At 41.8% G+C, this 16,730-nt stretch overlaps 1 protein-coding gene across 1 annotated transcript in view; it reads left to right on the forward strand.

Moving 5' to 3' along the window:
- LOC128225557 (uncharacterized) overlaps window positions 1-16,730 on the forward strand; it is a 106,253-nt gene that overhangs the window by 12,679 nt on the left and 76,844 nt on the right. The window contains exons 6-8 of the mRNA XM_052935421.1: window positions 10,986-11,324; window positions 14,897-15,101; window positions 16,085-16,200. Of these exons, the coding sequence (XP_052791381.1) occupies window positions 10,986-11,324; window positions 14,897-15,101; window positions 16,085-16,200 (660 nt within the window). The remainder of the gene's footprint in view (window positions 1-10,985; window positions 11,325-14,896; window positions 15,102-16,084; window positions 16,201-16,730) is intronic.

Genomic DNA, 16,730 nt, shown 5'->3' on the forward strand with positions numbered 1-16,730 from the left:
GGTGTGAGGTGTTGGCTCCTGGTAAAGCTGTGAGATGTTGTTTCCTGTTAAAGCTGTGAGATGTTGTTTCCTGGTATTGGTGTGAGAGGTTAGTTCCTGGTAAAGCTGTGAGATGTTGGTTCCTGGCATTGGTGTGAGAGGTTGGTTCCTGGTAAAGCTGTGAGATGTTGGTTCCTGTTATTGGTGTGAGATGTTGGTTCCTGGTAAAGCTGTGAGATGCTGGTTCCTGGTATTGGTGTGAGAGGTTGGTTCCTGGAATTGGTGTGAGAGGTTGGTTCCTGGTAAAGCTGTGAGATGCTGGTTCCTGGTATTGGTGTGAGAGGTTGGTTCCTGGTAAAGCTGTGAAATGTTGGCTCCTGGTATTGGTGTGAGAGGTTGGTTCCTGGTAAAGCTGTGAGATGTTGTTTCCTGGTATTGGTGTGAGATGTTGGTTCCTGGCATTGGTGTGAGAGGTTGGTTCCTGGTAAAGCTGTGAGATGTTGGTTCCTGGTATTGGTGTGAGGTGTTGGCTCCTGGTAAAGCTGTGAGATGTTGTTTCCTGTTAAAGCTGTGAGATGTTGTTTCCTGGTATTGGTGTGAGATGTTGGTTCCTGGCATTGGTGTGAGAGGTTGGTTCCTGGTAAAGCTGTGAGATGTTGGTTCCTGGTATTGGTGTGAGGTGTTGGCTCCTGGTAAAGCTGTGAGATGTTGTTTCCTGTTAAAGCTGTGAGATGTTGGTTCCTGGTAAAGCTGTGAGATGTTGGTTCCTGGTTAAGCTGTGAGAGGTTGGTTCCTGGTATTGGTGTGAGGTGTTGGCTCCTGGTAAAGCTGTGAGATGTTGTTTCCTTTTAAAGCTGTGAGATGTTGGTTCCTGGTATTGGTGTGAGAGGTTGGTTCCTGGTAAAGCTGTGAAATGTTGGCTCCTGGTATTGGTGTGAGAGGTTGGTTCCTGGTAAAGCTGTGAGATGTTGGATCCTGGTATTGGTGTGAGAGGTTGGTTCCTGGTAAAGCTGTGAGATGTTGTTTCCTGGTATTGGTGTGAGATGTTGGTTCCTGGCATTGGTGTGAGAGGTTGGTTCCTGGTAAAGCTGTGAGATGTTGGTTCCTGGTATTGGTGTGAGGTGTTGGCTCCTGGTAAAGCTGTGAGATGTTGTTTCCTGTTAAAGCTGTGAGATGTTGTTTCCTGGTATTGGTGTGAGATGTTGGTTCCTGGCATTGGTGTGAGAGGTTGGTTCCTGGTAAAGCTGTGAGATGTTGGTTCCTGGTATTGGTGTGAGGTGTTGGCTCCTGGTAAAGCTGTGAGATGTTGTTTCCTGTTAAAGCTGTGAGATGTTGGTTCCTGGTAAAGCTGTGAGATGTTGGTTCCTGGTTAAGCTGTGAGAGGTTGGTTCCTGGTATTGGTGTGAGGTGTTGGCTCCTGGTAAAGCTGTGAGATGTTGTTTCCTTTTAAAGCTGTGAGATGTTGGTTCCTGGTATTGGTGTGAGAGGTTGATTCCTGGTAAAGCTGTGAAATGTTGGCTCCTGGTATTGGTGTGAGAGGTTGGTTCCTGGTAAAGCTGTGAGATGTTGTTTCCTGGTATTGGTGTGAGATGTTGGTTCCTGGCATTGGTGTGAGAGGTTGGTTCCTAGTAAAGCTGTGAGATGTTGGTTCCTGGTATTGGTGTGAGGTGTTGGCTCCTGGTAAAGCTGTGAGATGTTGTTTCCTGTTAAAGCTGAGAGATGTTGGTTCCTGGTAAAGCTGTGAGATGTTGGTTCCTGGTTAAGCTGTGAGAGGTAGGTTCCTGGTATTGGTGTGAGGTGTTGGCTCCTGGTAAAGCTGTGAGATGTTGTTTCCTTTTAAAGCTGTGAGATGTTGGTTCCTGGTAAAGCTGTGAGATGTTGTTTCCTGTTAAAGCTGTGAGATGTTGGTTCCTGGTAAAGCTGTGAGATGTTGGTTCCTGGTTAAGCTGTGAGAGGTTGGTTCCTGGTATTGGTGTGAGGTGTTGGCTCCTGGTAAAGCTGTGAGATGTTGTTTCCTTTTAAAGCTGTGAGATGTTGGTTCCTGGTATTGGTGTGAGAGGTTGGTTCCTGGTAAAGCTGTGAAATGTTGGCTCCTGGTATTTGTGTGAGAGGTTGGTTCCTGGTAAAGCTGTGAGATGTTGTTTCCTGGTATTGGTGTGAGATGTTGGTTCCTGGCATTGGTGTGAGAGGTTGGTTCCTGGTAAAGCTGTGAGATGTTGGTTCCTGGTATTGGTGTGAGGTGTTGGCTCCTGGTAAAGCTGTGAGATGTTGTTTCCTGTTAAAGCTGTGAGATGTTGGTTCCTGGTAAAGCTGTGAGATGTTGGTTCCTGGTTAAGCTGTGAGAGGTAGGTTCCTGGTATTGGTGTGAGGTGTTGGCTCCTGGTAAAGCTGTGAGATGTTGTTTCCTTTTAAAGCTGTGAGATGTTGGTTCCTGGTAAAGCTGTGAGATGTTGGTTCCTGGTAAGGCTGTGAGATGTTGGTTCCTGTTAAAGCTGTGAGATGTTGGTTCCTGGTATTGGTGTGAGATGTTGGTTCCTGGTATTGGTGTGAGATGTTGGTTCCCTGAAAAGCTGTGAGAGGTTGGTTCCTGGTATTGGGGTGAGATGTTGGTTCCCTGTAAAGCTGTGAGATGTTGGTTGCCAGGGTTTTCATTAAGGAAAGTTTGAGCAGGCCCAAATATAATTTGAGAAGGCCAAAATAGCAAGCATCGAATGTGCAAAGCGAACTTTAGCTTGAATCCTTTTCCCTGTATACTTGTAATATGCTGATATATTAACAAATCATATGAATAATTACTGTTTAAACCAACTGTGATCCGATTTGTATTAAACAGTAACAAACAAATTATTAAGATAATATTTACACTTAAAACATAACTTTGGTATTGCATTACTAAATTTCAAATCCAATTATTTAAGTTTAATCTCAAAGGAAACTTAGACAATAATTATTTTTTTTTTAAATCGAGGGGGTTATGTATTGTACAAAGTTTAAACACAATTTTATTGGGTAAACAATCAACTAGTGTTTTTTTAGATCAACTTTGCACGTTTGTTGTTTTTAAAATGAATTAAGTTAAATATAATTATAAAAAAAAAAAAAAAAAAAATGCTGGGTCAGCCTCTAGCAACGGTTTTAACATCATTGCAAATGGATTTGATGAACTCAACGTCGTACTAGATATTGCCCTCAACAAAGCCCTATATAACTCGAATTAGTAAGAATCGCTATCAAAAAAACCTGCAAAAATTCAGTAATAATATAATAGAATAGAAATCAAGGTCTGAAAAGCATGGGCAATTACGACAACTTCCTTGTGTGATATTCTAGATTGAGAGAACACCTTCTGCTGTTAAACAGGGTCATATCACATATAATATTACTATAATCCGTGTATACATAACAAAATACTAACGTTAATAAAAAGATGTAAGGGTACATTTTTATTGCCGGATTAGCATTCCATTTTGGGAAAAAGTAGTGACAAATGACATGTGTTTATTCAAGCCAGACTCTTGTTTACTACATCGTTAATCAGCCATTTTGACACATTTCTGCAGCATGACCAGTGATGTCATTCGCGCGTGATCAATACGATATTATTATAAGATATTCATTATTGGTAGTTAAAAATAGCAAGTGACGTGTTTGGTTATTTTCCATAAAAAAATGAGTCAAGCTCCCTGTGAACTTTGAAGGTGTGTTTGACATCTTTCATTGTAACATCGTCTTTTTTTCGAGAGTTATATATTAATTGATGTTTATTCTACACAGAAATGCATTTCTTGCAAAAAAATAAGCAACAGATATGAAATGAAATGAAGTGACCGTAAATAACAATGGCGCATTTGGGCTGAGAATTTGAGCCGGCCAAAATGAAGCGGTCATTTTAGCCGGCAGCCAGCTCTTAATGGAAACCCTGCTGGTTCCCTGTTAAGATGTGAGATGTTGGTTCCCTGTAAAGCTGTGAGATGTTGGTTCCCTGTAAAGCTGTGAGATGTTGGTTCCCTGTAAAGCAGTGAGATGTTGGTTCCCTGTTAAGATGTGAGATGTTGGTTCCCTGTTAAGATGTGAGATGTTGGTTCCCTGTAAAGCTGTGAGATGTTTGATTCCTGTTAAAATGTGAGCTGTTGGTTCCTTGTTAAGTTGTGAGATGTTGGTTTTCACGTAAAGCTCTTATAGGTTGGTTTCCTGTAATGCTGTGAGATGCTGGATCAATGTAAAGCTGGAGTTATTTAATGCTAAATGTTCAACTAAATAGCAGAGCAATAAGCCCTCATAATTATGATCATTTGACAGCCTGAAGATAAGACATTTAATTATACTGTAATGTTTTGTTTTAGTCAGTTCATCTATTTGATATGTTTAATCTACATTGATATATAGCTTTGAAAGCAATTCATTGCATCTTATGAGATTGAGAAAAAACTTTTTTTTAACCAAAAAACAACTTTCTATTTGAAGTAATGGAGATGTTTGCTCTCAGCATAGATGTTTGGTACAAACATCTCATATTTTGATCCATACTGACTGTTTTGCCCTCTCTGAAAGCTTGATCCTGCAGCTTTAAAGTTAACAATTGCAGGATACTTCTCAGTGTCAGGTGCCATTTCCTGCACCCAGTGTAACGCAGGCTACTACTGCAACACCACCTACCAGACAGAGTGTGGCACAGGAATGTACAGTCTTGCAGGGGCCACTTCCTGTCTGATTTGTCCTGCAGGAAGTGAGTGCCCAGACACAAACACAACAACCCCCTTACCATGCACAGCCGGAACTTATGCCCCAACTGGTTCTGACTCATGCATACAGTGCGACCAAGGTAATGAATGCCCAACAAATGGCACCACTGATCCCCTTGCCTGCGGAACAGGAACATATCAACCAAACATTGGACAAACCTCCTGCCTCCCATGCCCAGCCGGACAGTCATGTTCTAACAAAACAGCAGCTGCTGTCAACTGCACAGCCGGAACCTACAGCTCTGAAGGTGAGGCCATTTGCACAACATGCTTAAGTGGATACTATAGCCAATCCAGAGAGGCATCATGTACCATTTGTCCTGCTGGGGAAGATTGTAGCAGTCCAGACAACAATGAGACCTGTGCTGCTGGTACATACAGTGAACAAGGATGGGCAGGTTGTGTCACCTGTCCTTCTGGCAAGTACAGTGAAGCAGGTCAAGGTAGTTGCAAAGACTGTCCTGAAGGAAAGAACTGCTCGGACCCTGCTGCAACTCCTAGCAATTGCCCAGCCGGTTCTTACAGCGCACTAGGTGTGGCAGCATGCAGTGAATGTCCAATTGGGTTCTACAGTGGTGAAATGTCAACAAATTGTACAGAATGTGGGGTTGGGGAAAATTGCACAGATCCAGCTTCGACGCCATCCAATTGCCCTGCAGGTACTTACAGTCCACAAGGAGTTGCAGACTGTATTGCTTGTATTGATGGTTACTACAGTAATTCTAAATCTGAATCGTGTACTAAATGCCCAGGTGGTTATGATTGCTCAGATCCAACAAATATACAGCCATGCTCTGCTGGCACCTATGGACCAATGGGGGTAATTGAATGCTTAACATGTCCACCAGGAACATTCAGCCTTACTGGTAATGATACATGTACAGGATGCAGTGCTGGAAAAAACTGTTCTGCCAACAATGTGACTCCCCCTGACTGTGACGCAGGCTATTACAGTGAAAATGATTGGGGAGGTTGTATTTCCTGTCCTCTGGGCACATACAGTTCAAAAGGATCCTCTAACTGTACCACTTGTGACGCTGGGAAAAATTGTAGCAATGCTGGAGCGTCACCAACTAACTGTTCTGCAGGATACTTCAGTGCTGAGGGAGTGGCAGAATGTTCTGCATGCAATGTTGGTTACTACAGTGGTGAAGGCCAGGGGGAGTGTGACATATGTCCTGGGGGATATGACTGCACCAATCCTTCTGTCAACCCAACCAAATGTGAACCTGGAACGTACAGTGTTAATGGCTCAGCAGGCTGTGCTTCCTGTTCAGCTGGAGAATACAGTGGAGAGAACGCTACATCTTGTTTGTTGTGTCCTGGAGGTAAGAACTGTACAGACCAATCAGTGACTCCTACTGATTGTCTTGAAGGAACTTACAGTGCTGAAGGGGTAGCTACATGTACTATCTGTCAAACAGGCTACTACAGTATGGCAGGGGCAGTGTCCTGCACCATTTGTCCTGCTGGGGAAGATTGTAGCAGTCCAACCAACAACAAGACCTGTGCTGCTGGTACATACAGTGAACAAGGATGGGCAGGTTGTGTCACCTGTCCTCCGGGCAAGTACAGTGAAGCAGGTCAAGGTAGTTGCGAAGACTGTCCTGAAGGAAAGAACTGCTCGGACCCTGCTGCAACTCCTAGCAATTGCCCAGCCGGTTCTTACAGCGCACTAGGTGTGGCAGCATGCAGTGAATGTCCAATTGGGTTCTACAGTGGTGAAATGTCAACAAACTGTACAGAATGTGGGGTTGGGGAAAATTGCACAGATCCAGCTTCGACGCCATCCAATTGCCCTGCAGGTACTTACAGTCCACAAGGAGTTGCAGACTGTATTGCTTGTATTGACGGTTACTACAGTAATTCTAAATCTGAATCGTGTACTAAATGCCCAGGTGGTTATGATTGCTCAGATCCAACAAATATACAGCCATGCTCTGCTGGCACCTATGGACCAATGGGGGTAATTGAATGCTTAACATGTCCACCAGGAACATTCAGCCTTACTGGTAATGATACATGTACAGGATGCAGTGCTGGAAAAAACTGTTCTGCCAACAATGTGACTCCCCCTGACTGTGACGCAGGCTATTACAGTGAAAATGATTGGGGAGGTTGTATTTCCTGTCCTCTGGGCACATACAGTTCAAAAGGATCCTCTAACTGTACCACTTGTGACGCTGGGAAAAATTGTAGCAATGCTGGAGCGTCACCAACTAACTGTTCTGCAGGATACTTCAGTGCTGAGGGAGTGGCAGAATGTTCTGCATGCAATGTTGGTTACTACAGTGGTGAAGGCCAGGGGGAGTGTGACATATGTCCTGGGGGATATGACTGCACCAATCCTGCTGTCAACCCAACCAAATGTGAACCTGGAACGTACAGTGTTAATGGCTCAGCAGGCTGTGCTTCCTGTTCAGCTGGAGAATACAGTGGAGAGAACGCTACATCTTGTTTGTTGTGTCCTGGAGGTAAGAACTGTACAGACCAATCAGTGACTCCTACTGATTGTCTTGAAGGAACTTACAGTGCTGAAGGGGTAGCTACATGTACTATCTGTCAAACAGGCTACTACAGTATGGCAGGGGCAGTGTCCTGCACCATTTGTCCTGCTGGGGAAGATTGTAGCAGTCCAACCAACAACAAGACCTGTGCTGCTGGTACATACAGTGAACAAGGATGGGCAGGTTGTGTCACCTGTCCTTCGGGCAAGTACAGTGAAGCAGGTCAAGGTAGTTGCGAAGACTGTCCTGAAGGAAAGAACTGCTCGGACCCTGCTGCAACTCCTAGCATCTGCCCAGCCGGTACAGCAAGTGCTAAAGGTTATGCAGAATGTCAGCCCTGCACACCAGGTTACTACAGCACTGAAGGGCAAGTGTCCTGCTCAGTTTGTGAAGCTGGTTATGACTGCTCAAATTCCTCTGATATCAGACAGTGTTTGGCTGGCAGCTACAGCCCAAAAGGGGTAACTTTGTGCTCAATTTGTCTCCCTGGAACATACAGTCTAGAGGGCGCCCTAGATTGCATTGTTTGCTCTGCTGGCAAAGACTGCAGGCTGAATAATGCAGTACCTGAAAACTGCGTGGCTGGGACCTATAGTGCAGAGGGAGATGCTGGATGTACTAACTGCCAGTTAGGTTACTATAGCTCTGAAGGAAGCCCAAATTGCACAGTATGTCCATCAGGAAATGAATGTGCTAGTAACACACCGGTGCCATGTCCAGCTGGCACATACAGCCTTGAAGGGTGGAATGGCTGTGTTAATTGCCCAAGTGGTTATTATAACACTGAAACCGGCTCTACAGACTGCACCTATACATGCGAGGAAGGGTTTGACTGCTCAGATGCTAACAATATTTCCCTCTGTCCTGCAGGCACATTTAGCCCTGTGGGTGTAACAAATTGTTCCACTTGTTTACCAGGCTATTACAGTCTAGGAGGTGTTGGGGAGTGCACCAGATGTGTTGGAGGTGAGAACTGTGCAAACAATAGTCAAACACCATCAGACTGTGCACCAGGCACTTACAGTAATGCTGGAGATCATTCCTGTTCTAACTGCCCTTCAGGAAAATACAGTATTGTTGGAAGTTCAAATTGCACAGCATGCCCAGCTGGTTATGAATGTTCAACTAATATCCCACAACCCTGCCCACCTGGACAGTACAGTGAAGAAGGTTGGGTGGGCTGTGTTTTCTGTCCAGATGGTTATTACAATACAGCGACCAATGAAAGTGCTTGTACAATTTGTCCAGGGGGGAAGGACTGTTCTAACTCATCAAATATTGTTAATTGTGACGCAGGAAGTTACAGTCTTGAAGGCCAGGAAAATTGTACTGTATGTGAGGGTGGCTACTACAGCATTCAAGGAAGCAGCTCCTGTAGTCCTTGTATTCAAGGCAATGATTGCACCAATCCTGCACAGCCATCTGAATGTCCAGCAGGAACATTTAGCAGATATGGAAGTATAACATGTGAAAATTGTGCCTCAGGTTATTACAGCACAGCTGGTAAGGGGATCTGTACCATATGTGAAGCTGGAATGAACTGCTTCAGTTCAGCTGTAACAAGCGGGACTCAGCCGATGAACTGCATTGCAGGGACCTTCAGTTTGGAGGGACAGGCTGGATGCACAACCTGTTCCCCAGGGACCTACAGCCTGGCAGGAGCTTCCAGATGTATCACATGCCTCGAGGGACAAAACTGCTCTAGCAATAGTGGGACACCCGATTACTGTCCAGGGGGCACCTACAGTGAGGAAGGCTGGCCTGGCTGTGTCAACTGTCCTGCTGGGTATTACAGCCTGGGAGGTAACGGAAGCTGTACTATATGTCCAATGGGAATGAACTGTTCTGATAACACTAAAACTCCAATCAACTGTCCAGCTGGAACTTACAGTGATGAAGGTCAGAGCTCCTGTACTGACTGCTTAGATGGTTACTTCAGTTTAGAACAATCAGGTGCCTGCACTATTTGTTCAGCTGGCAAAAATTGCACGGACAAGACAGAAACTCCTCAAAACTGTGATGCAGGCACCTTTAGTTTTGAAGGAGATAAAGGCTGTACAAGTTGTCCCCAAGGCTACTACAGTTTAGCTGGAGCAGGCTCCTGCTCTGAGTGTGAAGCTGGTAAAGATTGTTCTGTAACATCAGAAACACCAAGTAACTGCTCAGCTGGCTATTTCAGCCAAGCTGGTGTTACCTATTGCTCTAAGTGCGCAGCTGGATACTACAGTACATCGGGCCAGGAAAGTTGTGATATCTGTCCTGGAGGGCATAACTGCTCAGACCCTGCAGTGACTGTGGGCACACTCCCTCCCCTGTGTCCCAATGGCACGTACAGCTCTGAGGGTGACCACACATGCACCAACTGTCTGTCAGGCCTCTACAGCCCTGAGGGCTCTACTTCCTGTTCCCAATGTGATGCAGGCTTGGACTGCACTGCACCAACACAGACCAAGGACTGTGATCCCGGAACCTTCAGTCCTGCAGGTGTCACAGGCTGCTCTGTCTGTCCTGTGGGTTACTACAGCAATGTCGGGGCAGCTAATTGCTCCATCTGTCCTGGGGGTCAGAACTGCTCCAACCCAGGGGCCAAGGAACCCTGTCCCTCAGGGACATTCAGTCTGGAGGGCCAGTCAGACTGCACAACCTGTGAATCAGGTACATGTGCACTGTGTATCAGACTAGCATGCTTCTAACCTAAATATAATGCTTCTGTTGTATTTAAGAATCATGGATTTGTCAATGTTTTAAGCTTGAAACGTTTCATAATGTTTGATACAAGTAATAAATATAGTAAATATGTACGAAAAATTTGATTCCCAACAGCAAATACTTTTCATAAAATTTGAAGTTGGCAAATAATTAAGTCGAATATAATTTATTGAAGTGTCATAAATGATAAACCAAAGAGTGGATTCAGGTCGAATGAAATAAAGCACACATTGACAAATCTCATTTCTGTTCTGACTGCCATTAGAAGTAAGACATAAGTACTTCAAAATATAATATGATTGTATTAAATGAATGTTTATCTTCATTTCACAATCAGCTAATTGAATTATTGCATGTATTTCTAATGGATTTGTATGTGTTATAATAAAAAAGGTAAAGCTTTTTGAGCGTGGAAAGTAATCCCATGTGAATAATTTATATAATAAAATGCTTTTAGTGTGTATTGTAGTTTTGTATTTAACTTTTTTTTATGTTAATTGATTATTATTTTTTATTGTGCACTCATTTTATGTTTTTGTATTTTTGTTGATTTTGTGACTCACATACTATTTATGATACACATACAGTATTTTATTTCAGATATATCTACACACTTTGAACACAAATATAAAAGTGCATGAGTTGGATAGATCATACATGTGGTAGCATTGTTTCATAATTAGTTACATCTTTAAGTTATCAAAGGGAAGTAATTTTATTGAAGACAAGAAACATTTATACTGATAGCATTTGGTTTTTTATGGCATCTTTTAAGTTAATGCATTTTGTAAATTTACTGTAAATTCATTGATGATGATTAACTGCTTTGTGTGATGAAGTGAAATGGTTCGGGTTGCGTGGAATATACTAACTTTAAATTTTAAAGAGAAATAATGATTTTATATATGTTTTTAAAACTTCAAGAAAACAATAGTTATGAATGAATTACTTTATATATAGATATCTAGAGGTGTTTTATTATATAATGATCGATGTGATAAATGAGTGTAAATTTGAATTGTAATGAAATCTGTGCTGGCTGTTACAGGGTCCTACTCTGCCTCTGGTGCCACAGTCTGCACCTCATGTACAGCCGGCTTCTACTGCTCCTCCAACACCCAGATCAACTGTGGTACAGGAAAGTATAGCTCCGCAGGGGCCACTTCTTGCACAGACTGCCCTGCGGGTCATGCCTGCACGACCTCCACGACCTCCACACCTACTCAGTGTTTGGCAGGGACATATGCGGCAGCTGCTGCCTCCTCATGTACTCTGTGTGAGGCTGGGTTTGAGTGCGCATCTGATGGCATGGATGCTCCCTCTGCCTGCCCCTCAGGCGAATACCAGCCCTCCATTGGACAGACAGCCTGTGTAGCATGTCCTGCAGGTATGCATTATAGATGATAAAAAACGTTGATAATTATTGATGGTTAATAAGTATAAAAAGAGTTGACTAGTCAATAACTGCATTACATCAACTTCCTTTAACAGCCAGACAGGTTATTTTTTTACAAATTTGAAATAAGAAAAGTTGGCAAAAGAACTGAAACACCTGCAATTCATACCATTGAATAAGTATCAAAGTTGGCTCTCAACACTCTGAGAGAAAAATGACTATACTTTCATTTTTAACATCAGTCCAACCATTATGATTTGCAATCACCCTACAATGTATATAATTATTTCTCAAGTTATAAATGATGCAAGCTTAAGGCTATGATGAACCTCATAAAACATCGAATTAGGGTCACATACAACTTACTTTATGAATAAGAAAGGGTTTAGAATAATAAACTCTTGATTTTAATATTGTGTCACAAAAACGCCAAAGTAAACTAACAGCAACTAATTAACAAACATTTTGTAATTTGTTGCACCCAATTCCTGGAGCCGCCTCTTTTATGTACATATTTAATCAAATTGAAGAATGAAAACACCTAGCCAAACTTTAAAGAATTTATATGAAAAAACAACAAAAAAACTATAAACGAAGATATGTTTAATGCATCAACCATGCAAACATACATAAAATTATAATGCTGACAGGATCAAAAGTATTTTCATTCACTTTGGTGTCAAGGCATATGGTTCAACGACCCACAATGTGTATTTTCTAGCGCAAAGTACCTGCTAAATATCGTTATGGGAGAAATTAAACCATTTGTCATGTTATTTACAATAATAGAGTGATTATAGAAATATTTCATGGCTTAATTTACAATTTGAACCCAAATATATTTAAGAAATATTACACACCACTGAGGGTTATATGACATTATCAGGACCGAGGGTTATATGACATTATCAGGACCGAGGTCCATTCACCTTCAGGGGCTGACTGGCCAGTCCTTATAATGCCATATGGCCCAAAGGTGGGCATATTAAAATCGCACCTTCTGTCCGTACAACCGTCCTTCCGTCCGTCCATGTGTCCGGCTCAATAACTCGTGTCCAGACTGTAACTTTCCCTTGTATGGACAGATTTTAAAATAACTTGCCACATGTGTTCCGCATACCAAGACAACGTGTCGCGTGCAAGACCCGCGCCCCTACCTCAAAGGTCAAGGTCACACTTGGGTCTTTATTCACAATGGAGTGCTGCATATAGGACATAGAGTATAGGTTGTCGTGTCCGGATGTAACTTTCCCTTGTATGGACAGATTTTAAAATAACTTGCCACATGTGTTCCACATACCAAGACGACATGTCGCATACAAGACCTGTGCCCCTACCTCTAAGGTCAAGGTCACACTTAGTGTTTATTCACAATGGAGTGCTGCATATAGGACATAGAGTATAGGTTATCGTGTCCGGGCTGTTACTTTCCCATGTAATGACAGATTTTAAAATAACTTGCCACATGTGTTCCACATACCAAGACGACGTGTCGCGTGCAAGACCCGTGTCCCTACCGCTAAGGTCAAAGTCACACTTGGGTGTTTATTCACAATGGAATGCTGCATATATAAGGATGTAACAGTATCGGTTGTCAAGTATGGGTGGTATTTTTTATGTTTAGAGGCAATTTAAAATAACTTGCCATATGTACTTGACATGTAAAGGCAAGATCAACTTTTCATGTACTGACCTTGTTCATAGGTCAATGTCACAATCGGGGGCATTTGTCACATACTGTGACAGCTCTTGTTTACCATTTAATACTGTTAAACAACTTTGATGTGTTTGACTGAACAAATCTAATAATGTTTATATGGACCGCTGTGGTTATAAAAACTGGATTTTTATTAAAATACTTTGATATATGGACCGATCAACTTTATATACACAAAGAAGGAACACATGGATGTAAGGTACAATATAAACAAAAAATTTACCAGTAGTATGACAAGAACTTGTTAAAAAAGTAACAAAATTTTAGAATTTTACTTGGCGACTTGCAAATTAAGTTGTGGTACCCTGTCATGATAAGCAGCATCAGCTTCAGAAAGATCAGTTTAAAGTAATTTTTTTATATCAGGAGTTTTGTTGAAGATCACCCTTTCATATAAAAGAACAAGTATTTTCAAATGGTAATTATTTCACAGATTTATAAATGGTGATATACTGAAGAATCTGTATTTATGTCTCCCCAATTCATGGGGAGACATATGGTTTTTGCCCTGTCCATCAGTCAGTCAGTCAGTCAGTCAGTCAGTCAGTCAGTCAGTCAGTCAGTCAGTCAGTCAGTCAGTCAGTCAGTCAGTCAGTCAGTCAGTCAGTCAGTCAGTCAGTCAGTCAGTCAGTCTGTCAGTGTGTGTGTCGCATTTTGTTTCCGCTCAATAACTATAGAACGCTCAGACCTAGGTACTTCACACTAAATATGCTGTTTGGTCATGACTAGTAGATGACCCCTATTGAATTTGTGATCAGTAGGTCAAAGGTCAAGGTCACCATGACATTGAGGTGAAGAAACGGTTTCCGCTCAATAAATAAAGATCCTTTGGGTCCAGAAACTTCGTTCTTGGTATGCTAGTTTTTCATGATTAGAAGATGACCTGTATTGATTTTGAGTACAAAAGATCAAAGGTCAAGTTTGCGATAACTTTCAGGTAAAAAACGATATATTGGTGGTGACCTTAAGCTTAAAAATGTTTTCTGCTTAATAACTAAAGAACACTTGTACCCAGGAAATTCATACTTGGTATGCTAGTTGGTCATGACTAGAAGATGACTCCTGGATTAGTTGGTCAAATGTCAAGGTCACCGTGACTTTGAGGTGAAGAAACGGTTTACGCTCAGTAACTAAAGAACGCTTGCAACCAGGAACTTCATATTTGGTATGCAAGTTGGTCATGACAAGTAGATGACCCCCATTGATTTTGTGATCAGTCTGTCAGTCTGTACATCACACTTTGTTTCTGCTCAATAAATAAAGAACGCTTGCACCCAGGAACTTCATACTTGGTTACTTTGTATGCTAGTTGGAGATGACTAGTAGATGATCCCTATTGATTTTCTGGCTTTTAAGGCCAAAGGTCACCTTGAGGTAAAATAACGGTTTTTCGCTGAAAAACCAAAGATCGCTAGGCTTGGGCCTAGGAATGTCATTTTTGGTATGCTAGTTGGTCTTGATTAGTAGTTGACCCCTATTGATTTTGAGGTCAGTAGATCACGGTCACAGTGCACAGGCCTTGAGGTGAAAAACAATTTGTTGGTCATCAGTACCTTTGTCACACTTCATTCGGCTCGATAGTTAAAGAACGCTTTGACTCAGGAACTTCATACTTTGACCCAAGAATTTCATACTTGATATGCAGGATGATCATGACCAATAGATGACCATATTGTTTGTCTCCAGTCCAAATGTACAGATTTCATTTATATCATTAATTATTTCTCATCTATGACCACACAATGGGGAGACAAGCACTTTAAAAAAAAGCAATTTCTAGTGTATAATTTGTATCTATTATTTGAATCTGGCTATTAAGTTTGAAAATTCTATACTGAACATGTAGGTCAGGAATGTCCAAGTGTTAATGGAGCAGCAAGTGACTGTACGGCGGGCTTCTACAGCCCCGAGGGCACAATGACATGTCTGGAGTGCCAGGACGGCTCATATGCCTCCAGTACACAGTCCTCAAACTGTACCACCTGCCCAGAGGGCTCTGAGTGTACAGACAAAGCAGCTGCGCCATCACCCTGCCCTGCGGGAGAGTACAGGTACATTGTTCTCTTTTTTTTCTGTGAAAGTCAGCGGCAAGCTCCTGACTTAAATTATTACTGACCCAAATGTGAGCATATCTAAATCACACAATCAGTCCGTCCTTCCAGTTTTCCGCATCTAGACTGATATTTTGTCATGCAGGGAAGGAACTTATTGTGCACATGATGACAATGTGTTCCTTGCAAGAACAATGCCTTACCTCAAAGGTCACTGGTTGATCATTATGGAATGTTCATGTATGGTTATACAAGATAGTCTGTGTCTGGGCTATTACTTTGTTATGCTCATGTGTTGGTTTTTAAAGGTTGCATGCAAGACCCAGGACCCTACCTCAAGGTTCAAGGTCACATATAGAGTTGAATCATGATGGAATGATGCATAGATACAGCGGGTCGTGTTTGTGATGCACAAAGGATTTTTGAATTAATTATCACATGTGTTTGGAACATAAAGACAAAATCTGACTATTGTCAGGTGCGTAGCTGCCTTTACGCGGGTACCTGGCTGAATCCACATGATTCTGACAAAAAAAATCAGCCAAAGTTGCAGTATGCTTACTATACTACATGATTCTAAAAGTGTCCATTTACCAGTACTTAATAAAGCACCTCAGAACACCCAGAATGCACCAGATTGCACAATGGTTTTCAAAACAATTTGAGGGAGCATGCCCCAGGACCCCCTAGCACATTTCATAAAGGACTAAAATGGAACTTTAGGTTGTGCGAACTATATGGACTTGGGGGCTTTCATCACTTACTGTGACAGCTCTTGTTTTAGAATTAAAGGCTTCAAATTCTTTAATTTGTACATGTTTAACATTTTAACTTCAACAGATAAATTTAAATCACTATGACATGGACAATATAATAATATGACATTTTAGGTGTGGACGGCAGGCATTCTTTTTTTCTCAAGGTTTTTCAGAAAACAAGCATGGGTAGCTGATATATATTATTATACTTGTTGTGTATGTCAGTTCTGCTGGTCAGAAGTACTGCAGTCAGTGTGGGGTGGGGACATACAAGGCTACAAGTGGACCAGGCTCATGCGTCACATGTGAGGCAGGATTTGAGTGCCCTACAACCACTGCAAGTATGTATGCCTTTTTAACAGCTGTTAGCAGCAGCATTATTTTGTTATATAAAATTTTCATAATAGCATCTATATTAGTGTTTATATTAAAGATGTCAAAACTATACTGAATGTTATACATTCATAGAGTTTTGTAAAGAATTTAATAGAATTCAGATGATCAATACTTTGTATAGCACTAAAGTATTGTTTGCCAATGTGCCAATATCTCAATGTGCATTTACTGGCGTCACTCTGCAGCGGGTAGTTAGTTGACTATTTCTCTGTTCATCATACAGCACAATGCATGATTTAAGCATTCTTCAACAACATGCATTGTATACTTGTACAAATAATAATATTTATGACAAAATGGAGAATAAATTATTAGCTTTAAATAGACAGTTCTATTGATGTATTATACCATCAACACATAGTAGTGTGGGCTATATAAGAATCACCTTGTGCCATCCTTCTGTCCATATTCTTATAATGGGGAGTTATGGGAAAGTAACCAACACAGGTTAGAATTAAAGAATGGACGGATGGAC

The sequence above is a fragment of the Mya arenaria genome, chromosome 3, assembly GCF_026914265.1.
Source record: "Mya arenaria isolate MELC-2E11 chromosome 3, ASM2691426v1".
NCBI classification, from domain to species: domain Eukaryota; kingdom Metazoa; phylum Mollusca; class Bivalvia; order Myida; family Myidae; genus Mya; species Mya arenaria.